This window comes from Denticeps clupeoides, chromosome 8 (genome assembly GCF_900700375.1).
Source record: "Denticeps clupeoides chromosome 8, fDenClu1.1, whole genome shotgun sequence".
In the NCBI taxonomy this organism is placed as follows: domain Eukaryota; kingdom Metazoa; phylum Chordata; class Actinopteri; order Clupeiformes; family Denticipitidae; genus Denticeps; species Denticeps clupeoides.
In genome coordinates this window covers 9,071,240-9,087,557 of record NC_041714.1, presented here as the reverse complement: position 1 = coordinate 9,087,557, position 16,318 = coordinate 9,071,240, and the positions used below count along the sequence as shown (strand labels likewise).

Sequence of the window (16,318 nt, the reverse complement as noted above, 5' to 3'; positions counted from 1 at the left end):
CAACACCACGAAACACCGATGGGCCATTTAGTAAAATTCAACTATCTGATCGAACGCCTCTGCCTCCCAAGTTGCCCTGATTATGCATTGTCATTTGGTTCAAGATAGACATGCAAAATCCGTCACACCATCCGGTGTTGAACTATAAGCAGCTTTCATTCAGTGGCTTATCTTTTGTCTTCTTTATAAACCGCTCGTGTTGTTACATGTATTGCTGTACATGCAAATATGGTGGCAGTGGTGGCCTAGCAGGTAAGGAAGCGGACCCGTAACCAGAATCCCCGATCCGCCAAGGTGTCAGTGAGAAAAGCACCGTCCCCACACACTGCTCCCAGGGGCGCCTGTCATGGCTGCCCACTGATCACCAATGGCGGTGGGTTAAATGCAGAGGACACATTTCATCACGTGCACCGTGTGCTGTGCTTCACGATGACAATCACTTCACTTCCACTTTCAACCTGGAAGACGTATTTGTATGTTTTATGTAAATATTTAAAATGACAGTGAATTTCACCACCTAATACAGCGCCGACGTGCAACAGGTCTCTCGGGGGTCTTGAAACATTAAGCATTTCCATATTTGCGTATCCTTATCACTGCAGACAAACAGTGGCAGTGATCTCAGATGTCCTACAACCCCCCTCCTTATTTGGTCCATCAGGGCGCGCTTCCAGTGATGGATTTGACGTGGAGGTAAACAACACGACGTCCAATCAGCAGCGGCGGGGGGCGTGGCTATTCAAATGAGCACGGCGCCCCGCGCACTGACGTCAGCGAGGAACTTCGGAGCTCAGCGGGCCAGAGAGACCATGTTACGAAGTTATAACACTCGGCGGAGGATGATAAGAGTTATAACCAGTTATAACCAGTAGCCACGCTCTCGGCGTACCTTTTCGGCCATACTACATGGTATCAGACGTACTTCTTTAGCTGCCTGTGGCGTCGGAAAGCGTAGTTTTCTTTTGACTCGCTCCATCGGTTGCCCGACTAGCTTTCTGGCTAAAGCCCGCGTTGGCTTCAGGAGGTGTTGAACTAAGATCCCAGCGATGGTGTCATGGATCATCTCTCGGGCAGTCGTGTAAGTCGTAACCAATGCATGCTTTTCACCGTTCGGTTTATAGTTCGTGTTGCACTTTTGTCATCGGCTAGGAGCGCGTTAGCGAGCGGAACTGGCACAGACGCGACTTTGTTTACTCCGCAGCATGTGCTCTTCATGTGGAACTAACGTTTCGACATTTCACTCAAGTCAACAAATACCTGCACATTTCTGTAAGAGCAGAAACGCAGAGGGTTAAAAAAAACTACACGTCTGCAAATTCAGGTTCTGGAAAAAAGTATGCATAATATTAATGTTTCGTGGATCATAATTTATTTATCACTGTGCCGCGTGCTGGCTCGATTGAGAGATATTTGCGCGGCTAAATTTCAGATTAAATCTTCTGTATGAGGTTCTGCTCCTTGTTTCCTTACACTCAAAGGCAGCAAGTAACGTTTTGTTCATTTTGATCCAGTGTGGATGTTTTTTGGGTGATGTTTTTATGTCCCCCGTTTTCCTGCACTTTCAGCTGACGTGCAGCCCTGGCTTTTCCTGGCCAGCACATTTTCTTGGTTCCTGAGGGGAATTGGCTCTTTCCTGTGGTCGGATCCTCTTAGGTGTGTCCATGTTGCTGAAAGGATGAAGGCCATTGCCTTACGTCATGCGTTGTCTCTGGCATGAAAAAAAACACTCACACTAAAGTGTAACGTCTTGTTGACTTCTTGTTGTGGTATTTTAATTTGAATTAAAGTTGTATGCAAAGACTTTTCTCCATCGGCCCACCACGCGGGCCTGAATTGTTGAGTGAAAAGTTTTCTTTAACTTGACCCACAATAAATAATGTGAGATCTCCAAACTGGGATAGGTTGTTGGCTTAGAAATGGCCAGAGGACAAGTCGTCATTGGTTTGTGGAGAAAGCAGTGAGGCTAATTTCCCAGACCTGTGTGTGTGTGTGTGTGTGTGTGTGTGTGTGTTTTCATCACTGCCATTACATTCAAGGTTCAAAATGTTCTCAGGGTGGAGATCAGATGTTATGCAATCCATGGAGCCCTTCCAGCTCTCTCTCCCATCCCTGCCCCCCACCTTACTGTGGCCGGTATCAGGCAGTGCTGTCGTTACCATGGTGATGTAAAAAATACAGACGTGGAATAAAGTGGGACAAAAGCCACATTATATATAAATGACTCTATAACTCTCTCTCTCGCTCTCTCTCTCTCTCTCTCTCTCTCTCTCTCTCTCTCTCTCTCTCTATATATATATATATATATATATATATATATATATATATATATAAAAACCATATATATATGTATATATAGAGAGAGAGATGCATTATGCTGTGATTGTTTACTGTGATTGTGTATTTAGATGTGATTGTGTATTTACTGGGCGTTTAGCTGAAAGCGTGCCACACAGCATGTTTATATACCAAACATTTTGACCGTTTTTCTTTTTTTTTTTCAAGTTTGCCTGTGTTTTTTGTCGCTCAGTTTGAGGTTGGCATGTTTCTGTCCACCAGCACCTCTTCTGGGTTTATTTGCACAGTTTATGATCACTCTGGGACCTGATGTTATTGTCGTAATTCCTCTTGCAGGCTTGTGTTTGGGACTCTTTACCCAGCATATTATTCCTACAAAGCTGTCAAGACAAAGAATGTGAAAGAATATGTAAGTTTTCATTAAAACTGCTAATTTCTGATTATTTTTATTATTTTTATCGTTATCCATTTATGCTTTGCGCTTGCATTCATGATATTGTTTCTGACATGCATGTTTCACTGTGGTCTGGCTTGGATAAAAAGGGGAAGCTGTTTGCAAAAGTGATGCAAAGGTGATGCAACACCAGTACTGCTGAATGTGTATTCTATAGTGAAATATTCTCCTTTATTGGCTAGGTTTTTATTGGTAGCAAGTACTGCCACCGTTGCGATGGTAATCCACAGATGTAGCAGGCTATGGATTTACACATACAGTATTCCACATACAGTATTTTAATTGGATTAACTCTAGGACATTATGCCTAATATTATTAAATTAATATTGCTTATAGTTCCATTTTACAAACATTGCCCAGCTTAAACACAGCATGAATGAAAATAACAGTGTGAATGAAACAATGGCAAACTTAATTTGAATATTTATCATAAACACCCCTGGGGTTCTTTGGTATGTGAAATGTGGTGTTGTCATGTTTTATTCAGTTTTGTTTTGGTAAAGACTTTAATAAATTGGTCAATAGACTGGAAATTAGAGGTGTGAACCTTCACTGGTCTCACGATTCGATTTGATTATGATTATCAATGCCTCGATATTGATGCATCACGATGCATGCCATAAATTTTCTAGACGGTGATTCCGTTACAATGAGCAGAAGAATGTTTGTATTGTTCTCTTCCAAGATGGTGGCCTGTAACCACTAGCAACATTTCAAAACAAAATGTCTAATTTCACTGCAGTGACAGAAGGTGAAGAATTGAACTGTAATTATTGTTCTACTGTAATACAAATCAACAGTGAATAAGTAAGTGCCAGATTTTCAGTGTTTTATCAACTGTACACTGTGTCCTCCATTGTTCAGTTTGCACTCCCCTGACAGCACAAACAGCATAAAAAACGTCAGGTTAGGGCGGACTGAACATGAGGCGGAACTCCTACCCGGAGTGGCGCTGTACTCAGATCAGGCCGCCACAGTCACTACCAGCACTACTACGTCATTATGATGATCAATTATGCTTTGCATCGCGATGCATCGATTCCCCTAGTGGAAGTACACACAAAGATGATGAAGGTGATTTGCTTGTAAGAGTAACAGAAAAAAGAATTGAGACGTAATGAGATGAATGATTCCACACTGGAAAAATAAATTAAGTTTAAAAGAACAAACTAATATTTTTAACTTCTGTAATGAGAAAAAACACATTAAACAAACAACAGCTATACTTTTTTCTATGCATAGGTTCTAAATGAATCTAAATACACTTTAAAATATGCGTTTAAAACCACAATAGAATTTTTTCTGCTCAATATTATTATACATTAATCAAAGTGCAGGCAATGTAGTAAAGTAGTAAAGTTAATAACAAATGGCATAAATAAAAATGTGTTGAGTATGACACCATTTAATCATGGTGAGCTCAGTACAGTTTTATAACAGCAGTAAGGCACTCAATATGGGGGTTACAGGGATCTCCATCACCGATAAGGGGTATTATGGGACACAGCCGTTCCCTCTCGTGGCTTATTGCTGTGTAATAGTGCAGGCTGTGTGCATTTCATATTCTGCTGGAGAATGATCTGTATGCCACGGTGGCATAGAGAGATCTGTGTTAAGAATAAACACAGAAGCACAGACACGGCAGGTCGGCCTTCACCAAATCGCCTTTGAAGTCTGAAATGTCTTATAGTGCGAAGCATGGCTACACCTTCACGGCTCGCTGGGCTATGTGCATCAGGATCTGTCTGTCAGTAAAATAAAAGCCAATCTCCCTGATGTGCTCTTTCTGAGCCAACACATACACACACAAACACACACACCAGCAAATTCCTCAGTTCTCAGATGTTACAAACCCAGTCTGTATAGGGAGCAGCCTGAGTGTGTTTGCATTAGGATTCTGAAAAATACCAGACCGTGTACCTTAGGCGGTCAGGTTTTACTTTTAACTGAACTTGTTGCATAAGGATGTGCAGTAGAATCTGTAACCACAACCACAACTGACAGAGATCCGTTCCAATGGGACATTTTTTCCATGTGGACATTGTCCAGCTCCAGGGTTTTCCTCCCTTTTCAAGGTAGTGTCATTACATGGAGCCACATAAGTCTCTTCTTTCCAGCTACGAAATGCACAAGTCGACAAATAAAATAATTTCTCTTCTTACCCTCAGAGAGGCACAATTTGTACAGGTTTATGTTTAACATTCCTTTACTTTATTACTTTCAGGCAGAAGTCATTTTTTTTAGTAAAAAAAATGCAGTAAATCATGATATATGCAGCTCACTTAGTCATTTGACCAAACACTTCAAACAGTTCAAACACTTACTAGTTTAGCTAACAAAGGCATGGGCAGTGGAAACCTTACCCTAGGGAACACCCAATCGGCAGCCAATAGGATGAGCTGGTATAATAGAATATGAATATTTCAAGTGCACCTCGTTTATGGTTTAAAAATTGTGATTATTTTTGTCAGTGACATAATTTCTGCTAATATGATTGTCACACATGACATTCAGAGTACTGTGGGCTATCAACAGAACCACTATATGACTCAAAATGCTATTAAATCTTAAGATATTGATAATTCATTGATATACTGTTTAGAAAAAGGCATTTTCTTATGTTCTAGGTTTTAGTGTTGTGCTAACTCTGTATTGATCTTAGCCATGAAGATTTACTCACAAACTGACCAATAATGCAGATGGGCTCTGTGCATCAATATAAATCAATACTCCTGCGAAATGAAGTTTAGGATTACTGGCTGCTCATAAATTCCAGGTTTGTTTTTCACTGCTGTCGTCTGTACAGAGGGAACTCATTTGCCCAGCACTGTAGTGAGTGACTGATGTGTAAATTTCCACTCACCGGATCACCCGAGGTGCTGATGTGTTGACTGTGATTGACAGGTACGCTGGATGATGTACTGGATTGTCTATGCTCTCTACACTGTGGTAGAAACCATAACGGACCTTTCCCTATCTTGGTAAGATTGTATGTGAATGTAATTTAAACATTTTCCCCCCAAATGCGTAGGCATGTGTAAAAAAAAGCAGCAATAACTTGTTAGTATGTTGTTGTTGTTTTCTTGTCTAGAGTTTCTAATCCCACAGTTTGACTGCTCTATTTCAAACTATTCATCTGTTTCTAATAAAGTGAGCAGTAGATCAGGATAAATGGATTCGCATATGCAATATTTACATATTTAATGCCCTCTTTGTAATGGCATCAGTATTGAGAAAACAAAAAAGTCACTGTATTCCATCTAGACCATACATAGAATACTACATTGACCATTATATAATATATAAGATTCATAAAATTATCTGCATTGTGTGCTGAAATGTGGATGCCATTCATAAAAAAAAAATCATGTTTTATTTTAGCATGTTGATGATGATGTGACTGTTGTCAACTTATATTCCAGATACCATCTGTAGTGTATTAGCCAGGAGGTCCCATATTTTGGGCAATATTGGTTAGCCCCACAGGGGATTGACCCATGAGCCCTTTTGCTGACTTTTTATGTGACGCTACTATCACATTTAATTAGTCATAAAAGCCATGTGTGTGGTGTGATGTGACTACTTAGAAAGGTGTGTTTCTGCTTTGCACACTCAAATGTGAATGTGGATAAGAAATATCCAAGAAAAAATAATAATGTTGAAATTGTATTCCTATTGAAGTATTGAAGCTGAAATGTTAAAGGTTATTGACAAACCACACAGATGTATTGCAAATGAATAAAATGTATTGTAAATGTATAAAACCGTTCTGAATGTATGTATGTAAATGTAACGGAATATATTACTGAATACCTGTATTCAGCACTCAGCCATCACTACTTTTTAAAGTGTTTTTCAGAACTGTCTTTACTGCTGTGTCATAGGTTTCCCCTCTATTATGAGCTGAAGGTGGCCTTCGTCATCTGGCTACTGTCTCCCTACACTAGAGGTGCCAGCCTCATCTACAGGAAGTTCCTGCATCCTCTACTGGCCTCTAAGGAGCGGGTAGGACCACAGCGTCTTTAGTTCCCTACAGGATGTAATAATGTCCAGTTCGGTTTTGATGAATACATATCATTTTTATACACACTATAATCTCAACAAAGTTTAGTTGGGAAGAATGACGTTTGATTAATCATCAGATGTCGATAAACCAGGGCCATAATTAAAACCTTGTCTTGTTGCTTGGTATGAGTCAGTTTGACAGCTGAATTAAAATCAATGGAGACCAGGGGCATCAGGATCTTTAAGGAATAAAAACCATAAAAAATAGACCTACAGACGGCACCTGAGCAGAATACAACTTGGGTGTCAAGGATGTGAACTTTAATGTGCAACCTGTTAAAATGTGGCTTTGTTAATGTTTCCCTGTTTAAACAGGAGATTGATGATTACATCATTCAGGCCAAAGAGCGCAGCTACGAGACCATGGTGAAATTTGGCCGACAGGGCCTTAGCATCGCCGCCACAGCAGCTGTGTCTGCTGCCGTGAAGGTAACACAAACACCTTCATGATCTTTTCACACCAAAAGGAAAGAAATGTAGATGCAGATGATGTCATCAGACATGAAGCAATTCAAATAAACACAAAAACCACTAGTATAATCACACACCGATCTGTGATGCCATCGTAAATTTGCGCTTGATGTCATTACAAACGCATTATTAACATTTAGCAAAAACCAGAAGAGAGAAAAAAAAAATTCACCCCTGAAAACAAATTGGATGATGTCTCACTCATTATTTCCCTGATTGCCTGCGCTGCTAATTATCTTCTGAATCTGACAGAGGCCTGATGGCGAGGCAAATGCATCCCCACGCTGAGGTGGGATGTGAGCGCCTGATTGCCTGACGTCCACACTGCTCTCCGGCTAATCAGCATCTCACCACTCTAAAACACCGGCCTGCCCCCAATTACCCCCTTAGCTCAGTTCACTGGGAGACTCTGAGAGTGGCTGCATTAATGTGAGAAGGCTGCTCTGGCAGATATGTACCGTGTTTCTGACTGAAAAAGCGTGGTCGCATTACCAACATTTACGTTTTGAATACCAATCCCAAGTCAATATTTAACACACAATTTGCAGTCATGGCACATGGCACAACAAGTAATAGTTTTTAGTCACAAGACTGAAATGTGATCTGTACTCTTTTTCACCATGTTGAAATAAAGCGGATTACAGATTGACTATTATTCAAAGAGAAATTTGGAATACAAGTTGGAATAATTGTTTGTACTGCACACATCAATAGTATGAGCAGTACAGTGCTGCTTTATAGTGTCTCAACTGCAGGCCACAGTGCTGGATAGTCATTTACATTTACAGCATTTATCAGACGCCCTTATCCAGAGCGACTTACAATCAGTAGTTACAGGGACAGTCTCCCTGGAGCAACTCAGGGTTAAGTGTCTTGCTCAGGGACACAACGGTAGTAAGTGGGATTCGAACCCGGGTCTTCTGGTTCATAGGCGAGTGTGTTACCCACTAGGCTACTACCATAGTCCACTCAGCTTGGCGATAGATGACTGTGTTCTGCTGTACATTTTTCTTTTTCTTTTGTTGACTCTGTCTCGCTCCGTCTTGCACCTTTCCAGTGTCTGTGCCTTTTCTTATCCTTCCCCCTCATGCACTCCTGTCCCTCCCTCATTCTTTCATGTTCTTCTGTCGAGGAGTTCAATCTCCACATCTTCCATCTCTCACCTCCCTTTCTGTTGTTCTGTCTCTGCCGATGATTTAGTGACTCTGCTTCTCTCAAATCTTACCTGCTGTCACAGCTGAGGTAAAAAGTCAGGGCTCACTGTGCAACAGACTCTCTCCAGACTCTTTTTCTTTTTTTTTTAATCTGCTGATCTGTTTTCACTTTTGACAGACTCCCTGTTGCTGCACAAAGACATGTGTCACTCAACCCCTTATTAATCAAGCAATTCTGATCAGTCTTTAATATGAAATGTATACCTTACATTCACAAAAGCACACTTTTACGTCCTGCTACTGAAAACAGGTTAAATGTCAGTAGTCATTAGTTTCTGTCATCAGTCAGTCTCTAATTAACAAAAGCAGGGCAGATTATGTACCTCTGCTCATCTTCAGTTGTCTGCTGTGTGATTTTAGCATATTTAAGGAGAAATTATTTGCAAGTATTTCAGATGAATCATATATAAATGTGTTTTGCCTCTAGTGCTAGGCAACATATAAAAAGCTAGTTCGTTAGAGGGTAATGATTTCTGTGTGCTGTGTGAAATCATTTATGATTCAGCGCATATTTGTGCTTTTGTATGTAATACAATACAATATATAATCCAAATCCTTGATGGAATACTTGATGGATTTTGATTGTTGTGTTTAGATCATATGCTAAATAGACAAAATATTCTATATAATCTATATAATGTTTGCAAGTAAGAATTGGAATAGCAGTTACATTGAGTGCTGCTTTGCATGGCACAGTGGGCTTTTAGGAGAGTTTGTTTTGAGGTTTTTGATCATATGATTTTTTTTGTTGTTGCCATAGGGACAAGGAGCAATCAGTGAACGTCTGAGGAGCTTCAGTGTGCATGACCTATCTCAAATTCCTGCTGATGACCCAGCAAATCAGTACACTGCATTTTCCAACCCAAGTCGGCGAGCTGTTCAGAAAGCAATCCCTGGCAACGAAATCTCTGGTGAGTTACTGGTGTTCCTGGATGACATTTATAAAATCTAGAAAGAATTCAAGTGCATGTTGAAGTTGCACTTGTTAAGATTTAAAATTGTTTTGTGATCTTTGGGGAACCAGCTCAATTGTTAATATTTCACTACAGTTTTTCATCACTGAAAGGATCCAAGATGTGTGAAATATGATAGTACTCACTGAAGCTTGAAAAAAATGTGATGTTATTCTGCCCTCTAGTGGAGAAGTATGAACGTACACACATTCGTTTTTAGTCCGCCACAATGCTGTTGACCTAATTATGCACAGATTACTGATGTGTTGCTTGAAAAGTTTTTTTAAAGTGCAAAGACCCTCATTGTGAAAAAGACACAACGAAATACATATGATGTGACTTTGAAGTTAAAAGTTATCAGTCTGGCTGTCGAAGAAGGAAATAGAATTCAGACGTTGGAGACGGCAGCATGAAGAACTGACTCACTGCAAAAAGATGAAAAGAGCTTTCAGAGGCAAGAAAAGCAGAACTTGAAAACGTTCTTGAAGACTGGGTGAACACACAGAGAATTCCTTGTATTTTCCACGAGAATGTGTGAGACAAAGTAATGGCATACCTTCAGGCTGTTCAGTTCTGATACTGAAGAAGAAAACTTTAGTACAGTTAAAAGTCCTGAAAGAACTTAGTACACTGTCCTGAAAGAAAGCATTTGTGGTATGTATGTAGTTAAGGATATTACCAACACTTTTTAAATTAAAAGTAAAAAAAAAAATTCCGTCTTGCTCTGTTAAAATGTAATGTTTCATTGGGGACACCTGTGTAAACAAGTGTGGCTTATTTATGTACAATTTCATTTTTCTTTTAAATATTAGTAGTTGCGGCTTATATATATGTATATGTTATATATATGGTATGATGACCACCAGCACAATGGGCTTATCATTACTGAACCACAAGAGTAAAGGAAGAACGGAAGAACATTTTGCTAAAATGAATTCTGGCCATGATGCAAAATTATCTCAGTTTTTCCTTTATGGCAGTGCCCTTCCCTGTTGACAGCAAACTAACAGCGGGTTAATGTGCCCTGTGATGCTACAAATCTGGTTCTGGTTTGGTTTGAGGTACAGTGGGTGTAGAACCATCTCAAGGATGATCAGACGAAATGGACAGCACCTGAGTTAAATATATGTGTATAACAGCAAAGTGTAATTTCTGTCAATATGGGGTGCTGTGTGTACAGGGAAAAAAATATATTGATGAAAAAAATTAGGGATGCACCGATACTGGTATCTGGTATTGGCCTCGATACCCCATTTTTTAAAGTACTCGTACTCGCTAAAAGTCCCCCCGATATTGGGGACCCATACCACGGTCTGAGAAATGTCTGTGTTTGAGTGGCGAGTAAGGGGTTAACCCGCCCCCAGGCCCCGTCCCCAGCTCAGACCGGGGAGAAGGTCGAGGTGAGACATGTCAGCCGTGTGGAACTATTTCAAAGTGAATGAAGATGACAAAACAAAGACGGACTGCAAAAAATAACATAGGCAATTATCGAGTACATTGCATTGAGTGACCAGACACCCTCGGAGGTAGAAAATGTGGGATTCCTGCATCTCCTCCATGTTCTGGAGCCCAGATATGATGTCCCAAGCCGCCGCTACATGACTGACACGGAGCTGCCCAAACTACAGGACTCCGTGGAAAAACATATCCACAGCAAGCCTGCTCTGCGTTTAGTTTTACCACAGATATTCGGACCAGCAGCGTTAGCACCGTGTCGCTGATTAGCCTGACCTCCCAGTGGATAGACGAGAGTTTCATGCCGAAACAATTCCGCGGCTCGCACACCAGCCAGGCTATAGCACATGTGTTTGAGCAAATGCTGCAGACACGGGGTATACAACATGCTTTTCATTTTAAATGAATGTTCTTAATTCCAAACTAGTCTTTTTTTGTTCAATTATGTGACTAAAGCTGTTACCTGTAAATTATTTATTAAGTACTCTGTATTGGCGAGTACTGAAATTCAAGTACTCGTTCTCCAAAAAGTGGTATTGGTGTATCCCTAAAAAAAACGATTTTAGCAAATGACTGCACATTTAAGGGGGTCTGAATACTTTCTATACCCACTGTACATGACAAAGAGTTTGAGATGTTTTGCAGACCTCTAAGGATAAGAATAGTAATTTTCTTATAAACATTAGTTTCTCCATCTGAGTGGGATCCACCTATGTGAATGTAAACTGTGAAATGTGAGCCAGCTCTAAATCGAAAGATCTATTTAAGAGGAAGAGTAATACATCTAATCTCGACAGTCTCTAAACAGTTTGCATCTGTTGATGCTGGTTTTCAGTGAGGTAATGTTTGGGCCTACCTGTTGCTTATCAGTACTAATAGTCCACCAATATGAGTGGAGCCCAGCTCTGGCCAAATTCTCGGACCACAGTGTTCTTGTGTTCTCATTCAGACATGTGAGATATACACTGCTCCAAAAAATTAAGGGGACACTTAAACAACACAATGTAACTCCAAGTCAATCAAACTGTCACTCAGAAGCAACACTGATTGACAATCAATTTCACACGCTGTTGTGCAAATGGAATAGACAACAGGTGGAAATTCTAGGCAATAAACAAGAAGTCCCCAATAAAGTTGTGGTTCCACTTCTCTCTTCCTATGTTTTGTGGCTGAAGTTTTGTTCACTTTGGAATGCTGCCGGTGCTTTCACTCAAGTGGTAGCATGAGACGGAGTCAACAACCCGCACAATGCAACACAGACTGTCCAGGATTGGCGGATGCTTTAGTCCAGGTCCGGGAGGAGATCCCTCAGGAGACCATCCGCCACCTCATCAGGAGCATGACCAGGCATTGTAGGGAGGACATACAGCCATGTGGAGGCCACACACACTACTGAGCCTCGTTTTGACTTGTTTTAAGGACATTACATCAAAGTTGGATCAGACTGTAATGCGTTTTTCCACTTTAATTTTGAGTGTGACTCCAAATCCAGACCTCCATGGGTTGATAAATTAGATTTTTTTTGTGTCAGCACTATGTAAAGAACAAAGTATTTAATAAGAATATTTCATTCATTCAGATCTTGCCACATCTAGGATGTCTTTTTTTGTTACCTTTATTTTGTGTGTGTGTGTGTGTGTGTGTGTATATATATATATTTGTTGTGTGTCTCATTTACAGAGAACTACCAGTACAGACAGGAGGAGGAGCAGGAAGACAAAACAGATGGACTTTTCTCTGAGGATGAAGGGTTAGCCCAGTGCAGCTTGAGAAGGTCTCAGAGTGTGAAGATGACCCGCTCCAAGGCAGCACGCAAAGAGGTGAGTATCTGAGAGAGAGAGACATTATCTAATTTTTTATCCATATGTTTGAAGTAAAAGATTCCTGTTGCTATATCCTTGTATAGTCTAGTGTTTTAAATCATGGCTTAATTTACCTATTTATTTATTTTAAATTGCCTAGCCACGGTATGGTTCTCTGAAGATCAAAGCAAAGAGGAGACCAGCCATCAATGCTGCTACCTACGAGATGCCCTGATCTCTCACAAGGACTCACTTCCTTGTGGTATTCAGGTGTTTCCAGGAACTGTTTTTATTTGCACGCTGACTTTTGACACCACTTTGTGGTGCAACCTACCTGATAATACACTCAATGGCTGTCAGCAGGGCGTGGCATCCTATGCCCTGCACACCCCAGGGATCCAGCAGTTCAGATTTGCCCTCTGCCTGTACATTCCCCGAGGGCCTCCAGTACACAAGCCTGAACTACAACCAGTACCTTTCATTCCTGTAATTATTTGTAACGACCTGTCAGGGCTCCACTGCATTTTAAACACATTGCTACACTAATGAGGGGCGTGTGCATGTGTGTGTGTGTGTATGCATTCCTTTTATTCTTCTCACAGTGTTTACAGTTTCTGTAATCTTTTAACAAATTGATGGCTGACAAAAACACTGCTGCCTTAATGTCTTAAAATGGCATTTTTCAAAATATATTGTAATTTAAAACTTTTTTGTGAATAAATGTTTAAGGTGCTTTTATTTTTTTTTATTATTTTTATGCACCAATTTAAAGGCATAAAACACTCCTTAAATGAACTGACCCAAAGTGTCCCTTAGCTACACTGCATGAAACGTGTCAGTAGGGCATGCATGGGTTGACTGGCTCACCAGTGAAACTGGGATGGGATGGATGTGTGCATGTTTGTAGAATTTGACTTCACTATACGTTTTTTTTTTACTTTTGTGTACTGCACCTCTGAAGTTTTGAGAAGCAAGAAAGACAGGGGCAGAGGGAATTTCATTCTTACCAAAGCATTTCCTACCTTAAAAGACAAGAGGAACCAAAAATAGTCTCTCCATGGATTCCCATGTAATGAATATTTCCCTTGTGTTACTGAACTGGAAGAAAAATACTGTAAGGCTGCAGCATGTAACATTCGTCAGTATGGCCTTGCACTACACACCAATGACAACCTTTTTTTGGGTTAATCTACGATTTCGAAAATACATATATATGCACTTATGGCAGAACATGGAATTTCAAAAATGGTCCAACTTTAGCAATCTTCACCATGTATTAATAAATGCATATGCTCTGTATCATGTTAGCATGAGATACTGAAATTTTGGATCCTGTTCAAATAAAGTTTTTAACCTTATGAATGTAGTCTTCTGGTTTTGTACCTTTGGGTGAATCTAATGAAACTTGCTTTTAGTGTCACAAAAACCTGTACAATTTGCCCATTTTAGTCATTCATTTCACTTCATGTTTTGATATGGGCTGAATTTGCAGATTATACAGATTAAATAAAGTAAAGTAAAGTTATCCATAACATGAAATTGAAATGATTGTCATTGTGAAACACTGCGGTGCAGCACATGGTGACGCAACGAAATGTGTCCTATGCTTTTAAGCATCACCCTTGGTGGGCAGTGGGCAGCCATATTTTTAAAATATTTTCGACTTTTCTTACATCTGTGAAACAGCATATTCATTGTTCAGTTATGTTGAAAGTGAAGTGCCAGTGAACTTGATGCTGCTTTAGTCCACAAGGGGGAGGAAAAGTTCTCATTCATGAGAAGCACCTCATTTATGTTTGCATATGATCGCATCTGAACCATCACAACTCCTTTGTGTTATTTTATTCAAATCCATATTATTACTCATTTATCACATGAAAGCCTGATTCCAGCACTATTTATCCTAGAACATGCAATTATGCAAAACGCTGATGACAGTCAAATTGGTCCATTTGAGTAAATTAGTCCACTAGAGTAAAGTTTTTGAAGGTTTGCACTATGAATGTTTAGACCAGGACCGATGGCTTTGTAAAGTAAAAAGTTTCTGAGAAACCGGTTGCTTTTTGACACTTTACTGTGATGCTTGTGTAATTATATTTAACTGAAGGGAGTTTCTGGCACTGGTCTCCTTATCAAAATAGCTTTCAATCAAACATTTCTATCTAGTTTTATAATCTCGGGTTTAATAAGGCCTGTGAAGGATGACATCATCACCAGTTGCTGCTACTGCCTGTGACCTTTTCCACAACCTGCAGATTTAAATATTCACACCTTTAGGCAACGGAGAACAAAAGAGGCACATGCTGGAACAGCACTTTTATTGAGTAAAACACACAGGCTCCTGCGTACACACTTCCATAATCCACCATCATGTGTGTTTTGGAAGCAACCCCAGCTCACTTGGTGAAATTCTGACCCTTTGAAGGCCACTACGCCAACAACATTTTTAGGGTGCTGTCCAGGAAAATAATCTTTTACCCAGTTGACCCCCTAATACCTATTATAGATCTTCTTCTACTGCTGTGTAGTCATCTACTACTGTCCTCACTACCTCAATAAGCCTGTGTTTGCCTGTAGGGTGTGGCTGTCGCATGGTTGTCGCATGGCTGTTGCCGTGCCTGACCTCGCGTTGGGATAGGATGAGAGAAGTTTTAGGTGGTCTGTTTATAACACAAGCATCAGCCACCTACCCAACTGCAGATTAGCAATCGACTGGATCTCATTTGTTTAATGATGGGACTTTAATCTAGTTATTCCAGACTAGTCTATTGTCACAACAGCCGTTCACAGCTATTTTTATTATGGCATGATCAGTCATTGTACTTTTAAAACCTGTGTATTATTACTTAAATATTACAGAATAATTAATTTAGGAATTGATTTTAATTAGTACATGAATTATGTGAGATATCTGACCAAACGGATTGTGCATTTTAACTTGTAGCATGTGTGTGTGTGTGTGTGTGTGTGTGTGTGTGTGCATGTGTGTGGTCCATCTGAAGCCTATTCAGTGCTGGTGGTGGCAGAAAGGACCAGTCTGTCTTTAAGAGTGTGTGATTGAAGGGGGGAAGAGATGAAAAGAGAGGGAAGGAGGAAGCAATACAAGTGGAAAGGATAGAGGGATCAGTGAGAAAGGCCTCTTCCTCTCAAATACACAGCGGTGTTAATGAACAGGAAGCAAACCTGGAGACGATGCCATTCAAAACATGAACTGAGTTCATTTGTGTGTGTTTGGATGCTTGCATCACATACTTGTGGTTGAGATCTGGTGTGTAATTTCTTACACAATATTTTTAAGGTGAGACACTTTGATGTATGATACATAAACAAGATGTTGTCATTGTTGAACTATGTGACACAATCCAGCCTATTAATAGTGAAAATTATGATTTGTGAGAATTATTCATCTGTGAGAGTATTGAGTTTAAATGAACTTTTTGTCTCTCTGCCTGTGCTGCTCACTATAAAGAACCACACTTCCAAGGAGGGAAGAAAATTATTTCTTTTCTTCCTTTCTCTCTTTCTATTGCAGACCTCTCCTGCTGGTTTCTACGTGTTTGTAGTGGACTGTGTGTGTGTGTGTGTGTGTGTGCGTGAGTGTGTGTGAG

General features: G+C 40.2%; 1 protein-coding gene across 1 annotated transcript; it reads left to right on the top strand.

The window, feature by feature from the left end:
• The first annotated feature begins 765 nt into the window (after positions 1-765).
• reep3a (receptor accessory protein 3a) lies at positions 766-14,068 on the top strand. Its single transcript, XM_028990028.1, has 8 exons — positions 766-1,078; positions 2,632-2,704; positions 5,655-5,731; positions 6,635-6,755; positions 7,131-7,244; positions 9,261-9,411; positions 12,589-12,728; positions 12,871-14,068. The coding sequence occupies exons 1-8, from the start codon at positions 1,047-1,049 to the stop codon at positions 12,943-12,945; spliced, it is 783 nt and encodes a 260-aa protein (XP_028845861.1). The 5' UTR covers positions 766-1,046; the 3' UTR covers positions 12,946-14,068.
• The last annotated feature ends 2,250 nt before the right edge of the window (positions 14,069-16,318 follow it).